The sequence below is a fragment of the Chroicocephalus ridibundus genome, chromosome 8, assembly GCF_963924245.1.
Source record: "Chroicocephalus ridibundus chromosome 8, bChrRid1.1, whole genome shotgun sequence".
Classification (NCBI taxonomy): Eukaryota; Metazoa; Chordata; class Aves; order Charadriiformes; family Laridae; genus Chroicocephalus; species Chroicocephalus ridibundus.
Window position 1 is genome coordinate 45,056,043 of NC_086291.1, and position 13,609 is coordinate 45,069,651.

Below are 13,609 nucleotides of genomic sequence, written 5' to 3' on the forward strand. Positions count from 1 at the left end.
CTGTCTTCTAAAATATTACCAGGTTCCTGCTGATGCAAGTGATTCAGGCACAGCCTCCAGAGCATTTGGGCAATTTTACCTCATAGTTAAAGTAGACAATAGCATGATTTCATAAACTCAGCTTTATACTCTCTAAGACCAATTTCTGTCATCTTCTGCATCAGATCCAGAGCAGTATTTATTCTCCCCAGCACGTAACATCATACACACAGTTATCAATACAGCAAGTCTTCTTGCATGTTCCCTTGGAACATCTGAAAATCACTGCTTAAAAAGGGCATGATGGGATTGAAGAAAACCAATATCCTCCTTCAAGAACATATAGTGGCAATAGAAAGAAAGATTATCAAGGTTATGCAGGAAAAAAAACCCCAAACCAATAAGCCTTACTTGTGCAAGGTGTGAGATGGCCGGTCATTTTTCTCCGGTTGTCCATAGCAGCTAGTTTTTGCTTCAGGAATGAAGGAGTATTTTTCCAGCATGGCTGATGCAGCTGTGGCAATAATCCCAAGGCCATCCCGTACCCGAGCTTCTAAACTGTAGTCCCATTCATCATAAGATGCTGAAATGAGTCCTGAAGGAAACTCCTTGGGAGTGATTTCTGTGTTACCACTAACCAGGCTGGGAACTATCCAAAAGAAATCATAGCCAGTAAGGCCCAGGGAACGAGCTTCATCCAATATGTAGACAGCTTCATCCTTGGAACAATATAGCAGGATGACAGATGAATGAATTTTCTTCAGCTGAATTTGGGTCTTGGCATCTCCAAAGGCAGTATCGAGTACAATGACATTCTGCATGTCCCAGCCCACAAAACTGTTTTCCACTGTGGTCTTAATGACATTGATGAAGTCTCGATACCCAGGGAAGGTGGTGGTCACCAGAGAAAACACGTGCCAGTCATAATCCTGCATGATCTTCAGCATGACGATGGCTTCTTGCTGGATGGAAGCCCCAAACTGGAAGAATGTGGACATCACATCCTAGAATACCAAAGACAGTGAAAGATTACTACTTTTGTACAAGTCTGAAGGGAATAGACTATCTAGTCCTTTCTTCGGTCCACCACAGCTACCAAACTTCCATTGCATTCAAATAACTTTCTGTGCCTTATCATGTTCATATCATTAATAAGCAACAGTGATCAAAAGTAAGTACCACAGCTAATTAAAATATTTGCCAAAAAGTGACAAACAGATATTTATGTAGGAAATTTCTGAAGGCTCGATCACTTGAAGACAACAACTCAAAGCAGTAGTTAACTGAGGAAGCTCCCTAGAGACAGTCACCCACTGTTAAACAACTCATCTCCAGCAGCTAGCTTTAGATTGATCAAACTTACTAGGAATGCAACCCAATAAATTCATACCACTTTTCAGTTACAATAAAAATAAATTGCAATGCACATGTTGTAAATACATGAAAAAGCTCTGTGCTTCCAGATCTAATGTCTGAGGGATACTTCGTTTCCACAGGTTTATTGGACTTGGTAGAAGCTGTCAAACTCTGCAGAAATAGATTTATCATCCCCAAGTTCACTACTGTTCATGTGCTCGCTCCTGACTATGCTTCATTCAGAGCACATGGCCCATTGATGTCTGATGTTGAATTAACAGGATGGGACTCCAGGGACAACCAGGAAGCTGCTGGTGTCCTCATTAAAGGAATTAAATGGAAGTAAATTCAAACATTGGCCTCATAATCTGTAACTGGTAGCTGCCTTGCCTGACACAGCTGTGTTGACAATTTGCTATGAGACTTGTTTCTAATATTTGTCTTAGGCTTTTACAGCATTCATAACATTTTATACAGCTTAAGGGCAGGTGCCTCTTGTTTTAACAACATCTATCAGAAATAGGCAACACAATAATGTATTTTGTTGGCACTACATGTATGAACATTTTCATTGGTCTATTTTTGCCATGTTGCTGTTTGATCTAAATTTATTTTTGAAATTTACATTCTAGATTTATATACATCACAATTATTACAGTACCAAAACTATATACAGTAAACTATATAATTCTTTATTTTCATTTTACTTCAGTATTTATTCCTGACCAGTAGTGGCATCGTTTTCGGATACAGAGAGCATGAACTCCTGCTGAAAGAAAAGTTTATGATTTAAAAAGAAGATATTAACCATGCAAGATTTCTTATGTAGCCTTTACAGGAAAGAGACACATGGTGCTTTTAATTTAGAGTTTTATGAATGTGGTTGTGAACTGCTATCCTATTTTACACTTGCGGGGAACAGAAACAGATTAATTGACTTAGGTTTCATGGCAAGGTGGTGTTAAACATACAATTATTAGTGAGAACAGTAACTCAGCTGTACAAGTTCTGTATTTTTTCTACAGAAATCTATTCAGAGCAAACTGTCTATATTTTTTTTTAATAGAAGATGAGGAGTGTTATGACTTTCCAGATGTTAAGAACCTGACACCAGGATTTTATATAGCTTGACAGCGATACAAATCTTACGACTGGTGTCAGACCATGAAGACTGATATCAAGGGTACAAAATACACACCACTGGCGGTAACGAAATAAGCTGCCGTGGCTTCTTTGGTACCTCCAAGACGGCATTCTGAATGCCAGTGCTAGATCTGCAATGGTTTGGGTTAATTACAGATATTATAAAACATATTTGGGAGATGAATTGAATTAACAAGATTTGATTACTGAATCCTTCTAGGAGCAATTTCCTGGTGACCTGCACTGTATACTTAAAAATAAACAAACAAACAGGCTTTTCATCTGGAGACACTTACAGCTAAAGAAATCCAGCACAGAGAAAATCTGTTCAGAGTCAGCATTTAATGGTTTAGTTACTGATTTACTATTACAAAGTAAATTAGATATCTAGAGACGATGCCATGAATCCAAGTTTGCTGTAGCTTCCTAATGGAACATAAAAAAAAATATGTAGTGCAAAGTCAATCACTTCAGTTTTCTTCCCCAGCTCTTACCCTGGTTTTCACTTGTGATTATGCTAAAGAACAGTAAAAATAAGTAAAAACAATTTACAATAAATTAAATAGATTATTTCCACCATATCCTTTCACTCTACCCTATTTCTATATATAGTTTATGGCTACTAATATAGTGGAATAATTCTTTCAAACAACACATACAACTTGCTCCTTCACGCATCACAAGCAACTTCTCCAGTAAGGCAACGGAAGATGAAGTCTTTGAGGGCAAAAACCAATGCACACGGACATTTCCAAGTGTGACCTTTCAACTAGTAAGTACTGATTTTTAAATTAGAGCAGTCCTTGTCATCTTCCCTGGCCATGAACAACGGTCTTGTGCACAACGGCCTGTGTCACCATTAAAGGAGTCTGACAACAGAAGCAAAGTACTAAGACTAAATCCTTTCCTTTTGCAAACATTTTGTTAGGAAAACAGTTTATGAAAGGAGTTTTGATTAAACATTTTTGTAAAGTTCACACCCATATTACAAGAATCTTTTTCATGTAATTCTGAATGTGAACTTTAGTCAAAATCAGGCAATTAATATAAATTTGTGAACAGAATAATGAAAAAAAATTAGTTATATGGTGAAAACAAGTTTGAGTTCAAGAAAAGTGGAGATACAAATATCACACGTAAGATTCTCATCTGAAGACATTCCGTGTAGCTCCGCTGACTTCTTGTGATGCTTTTATAGAGCTAAAGATCTTACTGCATGTGTTTACAATAAATTTGAAACAGATGGAAGATTACAAGCAAATTGCAGCCTTAGGAACTTCAGCAGATATTTAAATGCCTGTAAGGAGAATATTCAAGGACATATTATCCATTAAGTGGGGGGGGGGGGGGGGAAGGAAGTTCAGTAAAAAGTATAAGGGATTCAACTACTGTATCCTTAAACGTCTACAGAACTGCTCATTTTGGGGTTTTTAAAACCTCACATTCTTCCTGAAGAGCATTATTATTCCTTTGCTTTGTACAGACTTAGTATTTTGTTACACAGATAGAATTTAAGTTTTACTTTCCTATATTCAAAAGCAAACAAAAGCGATGCTTGTAAAAAAACAATGTAACAATGTAAACAAAAAAAAATGTAAAAAAATTATTCTGTTATTTTAATTTAATTGTCATCTTGTCATCTATCAAGTCATCTGTCTAATTCATTGCTGAGATAGGAACACACAGTTGCAATACCAGAGGTGCTTTAAATGCACATCAGAAATACGTTCTTTTTCTCTCCTCTTGGCCCCACCTATTGAGACGATTGGTGGAAGATGCAAGGAAGCTGTACCGCCTATACAATACAAGAGACTTTTATAAAAAGGGATTCCACAGAGAACTCTCAAAGCATAAAAATCCCAAGATGTTACACCAATACGAGCAAAAATTTAGTTAGAAGTAGTTGAGGAAACGATTAAGCAATGCTTTATTTGATTTTTCTGTTCTAGCTTCTTAGCTGGATTCTACCACAGCCATGTAAACAGGAAACAGCAATGAAAAAAGAAGGTAAAGAACAAATGAAAACTTTGTTTCTTTCTGTTCTTGTATGAACATACAGTTTATAGCAAAACATCTCCCCATATGTTTCACACCAGAAGGAAGTAATCCTTCAATTGCTTCTTGTTTAACATTATTGTTGAATTTTGTATACAATACAGAAGTCTGTCATTACAGGAGAAGGGCACTTCAGCGTTCCCATGCTTGTGCACAAAACAGAGCAGAGCTCTCTGGTGCTGTCATTTCATAGATTAATATGTTAGAGTAAGTTGCTTTTTAATTAGTGTACTGGGTCTATAAATCTGTCACTGTTGTCAGAATTGCACATTTCACTTCCCCAATTCCAACAAATTACAGGAATATTTCTCTCAAAACCTCATCCTCAGCTATTTTCATGACAACTTAGTTTCCTAGATCCGGCTCTTCCATGGGATCAGCAGGGCATACTCACAGCTGCTGGAACAGCTGAGGGAGGCCCTGACAGTAGTTTATGCCCACCAGGGAAAAAGCAGCAATAGTTGGTTAGTTAAAGAAAGAAACATTTGTTATCTAAAATAATATACCTTTTGTTAAATGAAAATGAAATGCTAAACCGGAACAAAATAGGGGTCAACGTAAGACCAAATCGATTTTCCACTTGGCAGACTTGTCAAGGACAGTTGTTTCGCTGGTAAGACAATATTATGACAGGAAGCAAAAAACAATATGAAATACAGTTTAAAAAGCAATCCAGAGGATGATTTTGTTCAGCTAGAAACAAGATTATTATGACGGGACTACAAGTAGGACTTTAAAGTTATCTTAATTACTTCATTCCTACTCACTTTGTATCTTCCGCAGAGAACTGGCAGAAATTATTTTTCTCCTGTTTTACACCACTGCAACTCATATATTCCATTTTTATAACAGATTTAAGGCATGTGGTGCTAGGTCTACATATACAGTGCAAGCTGTTTCCTACTTAATGAGTTAGAGTAGTTATTTGGCATTTTATGGAAAAACTTTAAGCCAGAAATTAGTCATTAATTTAAGCTGAATAACCTAGCATCTCATCAGAAACGCACAGAAGGAATTTATTTGTACCAATCTCAAATGTAGGTAAATAAATGTATCTCCCAGTGTGTTAACTTGGTATCATTTTTCATGGATTACTTGAAATGATCCCCAGGTAAACCTGAAGTGAATCGCATTTATCTGTCATGAATATCTAGGTTTCAGCCTTATGATCTTCTGTGTTACTATACAGACCCATGCAAAACTTTCAGCAAATGCAAACACTGAAGTGGAGGAGCTGAAAGGAAACCCTTTCCTCCCAAGACATCCTGCACATTTCTAAACTCTTAAGTTACTGAATTCCTGCCTCTATTCATTAACAGTATATAACATGCAATTCCCAACACAAAACATCTCACTGAGGTGCCTAGGGAGAAAACTCCCCCATTATCACCATGGGAGCAATTTGGGGGAAATTATACAAAATTATGTATTTTCAGGCAAAGCAGAGCTGTGAGAGTGGAAATTATTTACTAATCATTACGAACAGCGGAAAAGACTTACTTCACAAGGACCTGTCACCTCTCTGGCCTCACACGTGGCACACAGACGCAGGACCCCCGCTGGCAGGTTTCTCTGCTGATACCAACCTCTCCCTTGGGAGTGGAGCTGCCCAGGCCCCGGGCATCCCCCACCGACCACCATCGCCCCGCGTGGGACCCCCAGCTGCAGCGAGGCCCGTGCCCAGCCCCAGCGGACACTGACTTGCTCCTTGTAAGGAGCCCAACTCTGTCCTTGTCCAGCAGCGCCCAGGCCCCCGGGCCAGCCCTCCCGAGGCACGGGCTGAGCTGAGGGAGGGAGGGAGGGGGCAGCAAGGCAGGGGCTCTGCAGACGAGGATGCATATGGGCTCCTGCAGCCCCACACGATAGATCTGAAGTTCCCCAAATCTGCCCACACAGACCTGGGAATGTGTTTCACCATTTGCCACTGAAAAGACTAAGGCCTTCTAGCAGAGCTAGAAAAGGGATGGAAATTCTCTTACTCTGTAATTTAACTGGTGCAAATGCAGAGCCACAAAAGGTATAAAGGTCAACAAAAAGGACAAACGAAGGCCTTATTTTTTATTTTAAAAGTTTGCTCTGGGAGAGGAACACTCAAGTTAGAAAAGGGCAGTGGCAAGCAAGGGAGTACATTATGGCTTTCCACCATCTGACATGTTTCTTTTATTATTTCAAGGAATAAATATCAGAGAAACATGACTTTGAAAGGTTAGCATCAGTTTAATCAAGCATGTTCTTTCCCATTTCCACAGGGAGCCTGCAGAGATTCATTTTGCAGAGGCTTATGTATTCTCAGGTCATGGTTTTATCCTAAGAATATTGCTAGATAATAGAGGGGTTTGGGGGTTTTTTTTCCGTTAATATGTCCATTTAATTTTATACTACCTGCTAGGCTTATCTGGGCCTGCTACAAGTGTTGACCTTAGTCACTATTTTTTCTATACTAGAATAGCAAATAAACAAATACAAAGGAACAAGAATAGAGTTTCTACAGATCATCGCAGAGTCCACTGGTATTTGATCCTTTACATTCTTCAAATAATAGTGTCAAGTCTAATGAATTAAAGTAACTCCGCATGCCACCACAGTGAAACAACATAACTTAATTATGGAAGACGACTAGTTTAGCACAGAGCTCCCTGAGCTGGAGCACACTGTTGGGGTTTTCAAGGCATCTGGGTTCCCATTCAGAGATTGTTCAAACATTGGACATTGTGGTGTCTCAGTCTGAGCTCCTGTTCAACCAGGACAGACAAGTGAAAAATGCTTTCAAAGGCTGAAATGACATCAACAAGTCATTTGTAACCAAACTTGATAAACTCCTGAAAAGATTCATGCAGGGATTTTGGTGTGGTCATTTGATGAAAGGTTTATTCACAAGATGCCTCCTTTCTAGATAAATTTTGGCTTCCACTGTTACAGAAATGCCTTACACTGTGAATGTCTCAATGAGGAAGGGCAAAGTTGTGGTTCTACAAAAAGGCAGCGTGGAGCTGGCTGTACCCTAGCTATTTGGATGAGTAACAGCTATTATACAGTTTTTGGGGTGAAAGAGATTTCCAATATGTAAGAAGTAGTAAAGCACTGATGCCTGCAAGGAAGATAACAGAGAATTATGAGTATTTTTCAGACAAGTTATATTTGCTTTGTATGTTCAAATATTTCTTGAATATAAACCAGTCACTCTTTAACCCATACAGGATCATGCGGTGCTTTACATCACTATAAAGCGTTAGCATTATCTTAAAATATTTTTCCTTTATGGAGAAGATGAGATTTGTACAGAAGTTTCTCATTTCCTGTAAGTATTTCACCATGAACATAAATATTGAAAAATGTGTGTGACCTAATATATCAAATAGTTAGCAAGAAGGACAAATTTTATGCCATAGTTTATAGCTGAGTATCATTTCTCCTTTGCCCCTTATCATGACTGCAGATAAATGTTTTGCCATTTTTTAAATTTAGGTGTCTTGATTTTCTCATGGTTTGTACAAGCAGCATCCTTCTGCTTTATTCATGTAATTAGTCAGGACTAAACTGATGCAAGTAAATAGCCTCTTGAAGAGCCCTAAAGATTTCATTTTCCATGGGAAAATCACTTTAAATTAGCCATGCAGCACATCTTTCACCTGAAGGAACACCTGAGTTCACATGGAGAGCTCTTGAGTCTGTCCTTTCAGTGAAAACTCTTCAAACAGCAGTTATGAATGATTGGAGAGCAATCAAGAAAGTTAATGACTTTTCAAAGACAGAGAAGGCAATTGCTGTGAAGATGTTTTAATACTGGTGAAAGTAACTGGCTTTCTGCTGTATGTAAACATTCATCTGCCGACAATTCACGTTCGATACATCACCATGAAGCTCTGGTGACAGCATTAGAAGAAAATGGGATCCTGTTCCTGTTCTCCCCACAGCAATGTGAGGAAGTTTAGAACAAACTGATGATGACCTATTCTGCACAGGTTACCTACCTGGATGAGAAAAATAAACAATGAAACGATGCTATGAAACAAGGCAGAAAGAAACACAAACTATGGTTTTACTGCAAGGCGTACTTCAAAACGTGCTTGTTGGAAGGAGAAAAGCATCAGCTTATTTTCAGAAGCACAAAAATTCATTTTGCAGTCATAGAAAGCTTTTCACCAGGTAACAGAAATAAAAAGCATTAAGAGAGCATCTGTGAGCTTGTGAATTAGCCCGGTGAAAGGCCAAGACTCAGGAAATCCAGCAGGGATAGACACAGACATCCGAGGAAAGGAAAAGTCTGGATAACTTCCCTCTCCTAGTACTGGTATTTCATTGGAACTCACATAATTTACCTATAGAAATAAAATACCACAAAGACATAGGATGAATGAAGGATACCAGCCAAATGAGCCAGACAGGTCTCTGGAAAATAAATAAAAATCTTGGTATACAGACTATCCATCCCCACTATCCCACTCTCTTACATTCTTACTGGGCCATTATTTACCGATGTTCACATTGTGTCATATCAATATTGAGATACTACATATTTTACTACCAAAACACCATGCTGGTCTATGTGGAATTTCTCACCTTCCTCAAGTTTCAGTCTGTGACTATAGAGAATTGTCTATCAAATCAATTAGTTCATTTATTTTGAAGCACATCTGCTCCCACAAGGCCATCAGAGATGAGCTTCTCTTTATTCATGGGCAATTTGGGGAACTTTAATGGATATAAAAATCAAAGCATTTAGTTTACAGTGAGTTATATTATTTCTTGGAGCAGACAGTTCTAATTATAAATCTTGAAAACAAATGAAAAATCAGTGTTTTATCTTCATCTTTGAATAAGAAGTGAAGCTTGCTAATCTCTATTTTTTAAGCTTTCAGCAAATAAAATTTCATTTTAATAGTTTAGTCTAACAGATTTTACTGCCCAAAAGGGTTATGTCATTAGTCTTTAAAAAGTGCAATGGCCACATTTTATCTGATTAACAGCTTTTTACAGCACCAGCCTAATTTTTTTTTTTTTTCTTCAAAATGAGTCATCCAAATCGATTTTGCTCTACCCCAGCCACAAGTTTAAACATGCACACAAATTACTGTGAGCCAGCCACAGAATCTGCTAGAATCCAATTTACTTGACATCTTTTTGGGTACCTGCTAAATTAAAATATGCAGATTGGGTAATATTTTTTCCAGTTTAATGGTAATATTTTAGCTGAGCAAAATTTCATGTGCTTACATTACCATTGCTGTGGAATAAAAAAAACAAATATAAGTTGTTTGAATAGCTTATGGAAATTTTCAATAATCAATACTATGCAATAATTCATCCTTGGGACAAAATTTCATTCCAGCTATTTGGTATCTAACACACTAACCATTTCACTTAACGGTAAGATGACATCACAGAGTAATTTAGATTTAGTATAAGATAGTCTTATACTCCCAACCTATTGGAAAAGTGAATCAGAACAAGAATTTAGAGTGGTTGAGGACAAGTATGAGTCTCTGTTCAAATTTTCTAACTTATCTAGTACAAATATTGACCAAGAAAATTCTGCATAACAAACTGCTTTCAGCTCATGCATCAACAAAATTTGCAAAAGGATTTTCATTCAGTTTTTGCCATCAGGAGTTTTAAAACCAACACCATCCAAACTCAATCCTGTAAACAGAATCAAAACTTCACTTACCCACAATAACATTTAAATATGTTATTTAAACATGAAGCCAGCATTAAATCCAGAATCACTAACCATTTATCATTTAATAGCAGCTGAGTCAAGCCAAATGGCTGATTACTTATAGTATGTATTGCATGTGTGCATAAATGCCATACACTATATAGAAAGATATGCATGATTAAATATCAATAAAAATGCCTTAAGACATCATCTTCTTATCTAAAAACATTTGGTCTCAATTGGATGCTAAAATACTTCTCACTTGTGCTAATGATAAGCCAGAAAACCATTAACTAACTGATTTCCATACATCTACACTTAAAAAGTAAAAATGAAGGCAACAAACAACCTCCCCCTCCGCCCCCTTTCACCAAATGGTGAGTATGAAATATTAAGCAAATCAAAGAAATATAAAGCCAATTCCCTTTTTTTACTGTGCGGTTCTAACTGTGTGCTTTTCCTTTATGAGGCAGGACTCTTGGACTAGCCACCTCTGTGTACCTAGTCTGCTTCAGTGGCATTGGACTGAAGAGAGAAATCCAACAGCAGGAGGCTAGCTGGGGAGGACAAACAGATAGACAGATGGAAGGAAATTTTTTAAAAGGAAGGCTAAACAAAGTTCAAGGAGCCGTTCAGAGCAGCTTTCCATGGCAACAGAGATTTGTGGGGTATATTCAAGCAGCAGAGGAAGATCATGACAAGACGAGAGATTCCAAATTCTTGATCTCTTCAGTAAGACATATGTATTTTGGTTCCCCAGGTAGTTTGGGTGCTAAACAAGATGAGGCGCAAACCTGACTCACCTGCCTTTGGAAGACAAAGTCACAAAAACATCATAACTTAACCAAAACGTGCATGATGCTTTTAAATTCTCCCAGAAGGAAGTGTTTCAAAATACTTGGTATGCTCCTCCGCTCCTATGTACAATCAGCAGATCTGAAGCAGAGACGGTACTCAAGGGAAATACCATTTATGCTTATCCTTTATATTCTCCTCTTTAAGCACCATCTTTGGCCTCTGGGCAAAGCTACAGCTGCACTTCTGTTATGCTAATAGAAATTACATGCTTTCTCGAAGTGAGCCATCAGCCCATCACTCTAGCAGTGAATATCCTTTTCCATTGTACATTTAATAACAGCAGGGCAGAAGCAAATTCAGTTACAAAATTTCTGATCTGTGTGATCCATATCGGTACTTACGTATCACTCTAGCTCAAAACAAGAGCGTGGCTAACTGCTTATCTTAGAATGAATCCTGCTGATAAGAACATAGCCCAGAGTACACCAATAATGGGTGATATTTCCCTGGTATTCATTGCAGAGCCTTTGAACAACCATAGTGGAAATCACAAAACAAAACACATTTGTGTTGAAGTAATCGCAAAATCTCCAGTACTCAGAGCTACTGCATCCATACCAGAAGGAACATAGCAATGAAGAATGTGGAATTCAGCTGTAGGCAGATTCAACAGTTTTGCAGTATCAATGTGCTAACCAGACAAGGACACGAGCATTTAACATTTCATTCTGTGATGGATGGTAAGTAAGGTAATGCAACAGAGATATTCAGACAAAAAACTCTGTTGCACCTACTTTTTCTGACTCTGCTGGCGCTGTTCCACACCTTTGACTTAAATCTACATTTTGGTTTTAGCATTCTGTTTGAGGACTTATGTACAAGAATGTCACACATCAAGAGATTTGCCGAGCATTACTCCCATGAGCAAATAATATTCCAGGCAGACAAGCTTTACCAGCGTATATTCAAATTACTGAGATTTTTATATGGGCGGTAAAACTATTTCTTCTATGAAATAGCTTAGCTTAAGTTACTTTTCCTTAGTTAAGTAGACGCAAAATATCTTTAAGCATGGTTCTGATTTACAGTAAATATCAGAGGGAAAACATCACTCCAAGGAAGGAAATGTTCAAAATCCTGAGTTTAGGTCCTTATAAGGCATAGTAATTCTTTCTAGAAATTACTACAGATTTGACAGTCACACTAGATTCAGTAAATACTGCACTGCTACAGGAAATTGAGTATCTCGTTTCCAGCCATAAAAAAAACGTTTGTACAACGTTCAGTACAGTGTGAAGAAGACTGAAGCCATCTTCCTTAACCTGCACAGTATCTTTATACTTTGAAGTGAGAGACTTAATAACTCTTGTACTGAATACAAATAAATAACAAAACGTATTACTTGGGTTGATGTTTTTAATGCCAGAAATTTTTATTAGGTGCATTTGACAACACTATGCATATAGCTGTTTCCTAGAAGGATACAACAACCACACAAATCAATGACTTCTATAGATTCCTATGAACATATAAAAATGAACATCAGAGTTTTCTAACCTAGGTAGGAAACATGAAAGATTTTAAAGTAATCTCAGTATAGACTACAACATTTAATAGATTTCTTCAAGTATCCATAATGCAACTAAATTGTAACTACGCTCACATCTAAATTCAGTGGGAGCTCAGGGTGCTCGACAGCCTCCAAAGGTGGGTGTCTCATGCAGAAAGGAACATATGCACGGATGTGAGACTTTGGCCATACCCAGTTTAAACATTTATACTACTACACACGTCCTCAGAAAAGTGTTTAAGTACTCAGTTAACTGAACTAGATTGTCTACCAATACAAAGCAGGGGTCCTTGCTCATTTTCATTAATGGAACTGTGCATCAAAGGGATTTAGATGCCAATCCTTTGGGTTCCTTTGAAAAAAAGCCTTTTGTGTAGGATGGCTAACAAACAAAACACCTGTTCTTACATGTTGCTAAGTGCCTTCAGTTCCACACATCAAACATGAGTGTTCATTACATTTCAGGGACCTTATGTAACAAAGCTCGTTAAGAAAGTTGCAATTGCAGTTTAGATTTCAGTGTAATAGGCACAAGGGATTGTGCTTTGCCTCCAACTAGTGTATCTTGATTTGTTTCCATTTGTGTCTCCTAGTGCCATACCCTGGAATAGCAATTTTAAGTTTACAGACTACAAGATTGGTCTTCTTTTGCAGGTCCTTTAGAAATAAATAACCCATGGACCTTCTGGTGTCCAAAATCCAGTCTGAAAAATACTGAGACTTGAAAGCAGCATCTTAGCCATTTCCATCTGATACTTGCTCTTCACAGCAGCTGTAATATCTTACTATGATTAAACATCTTATTAAATAAGTATTTTAGGATTGATCCTCAAACTTGCCATGGCTTACTGTGACAGGATATACTACCAAAAAGGAAAAGAAAAAGCCATGACCTGATTCCTTACCATACATTCCACCAAAACTCCTGGAATGTGGGTGAAACATGGAAGAACAGAGGAAGACTTCACCGCACAGCTTTCACTAGGCAGTTTTGGCACTCCTTTCCATGAAACATAATTCTCTATATAAAAGCAATGCGACTTCAAGTT

The 13,609-nt window shown here is 37.7% G+C and overlaps 1 protein-coding gene across 3 annotated transcripts in view; it reads right to left on the reverse strand.

The window, feature by feature from the left end:
* GRIN2A (glutamate ionotropic receptor NMDA type subunit 2A) overlaps window positions 1-13,609 on the reverse strand; it is a 194,616-nt gene that overhangs the window by 91,006 nt on the left and 90,001 nt on the right. For all 3 annotated transcript variants that reach the window (XR_010072193.1, XM_063343389.1, XM_063343388.1), the window contains exon 4: window positions 391-983. Coding sequence is in view for 2 of the 3 variants with exons in the window: in XM_063343389.1 (XP_063199459.1) it covers window positions 391-983 (593 nt within the window). In the remaining variant the exon portion in view is untranslated. The remainder of the gene's footprint in view (window positions 1-390; window positions 984-13,609) is intronic.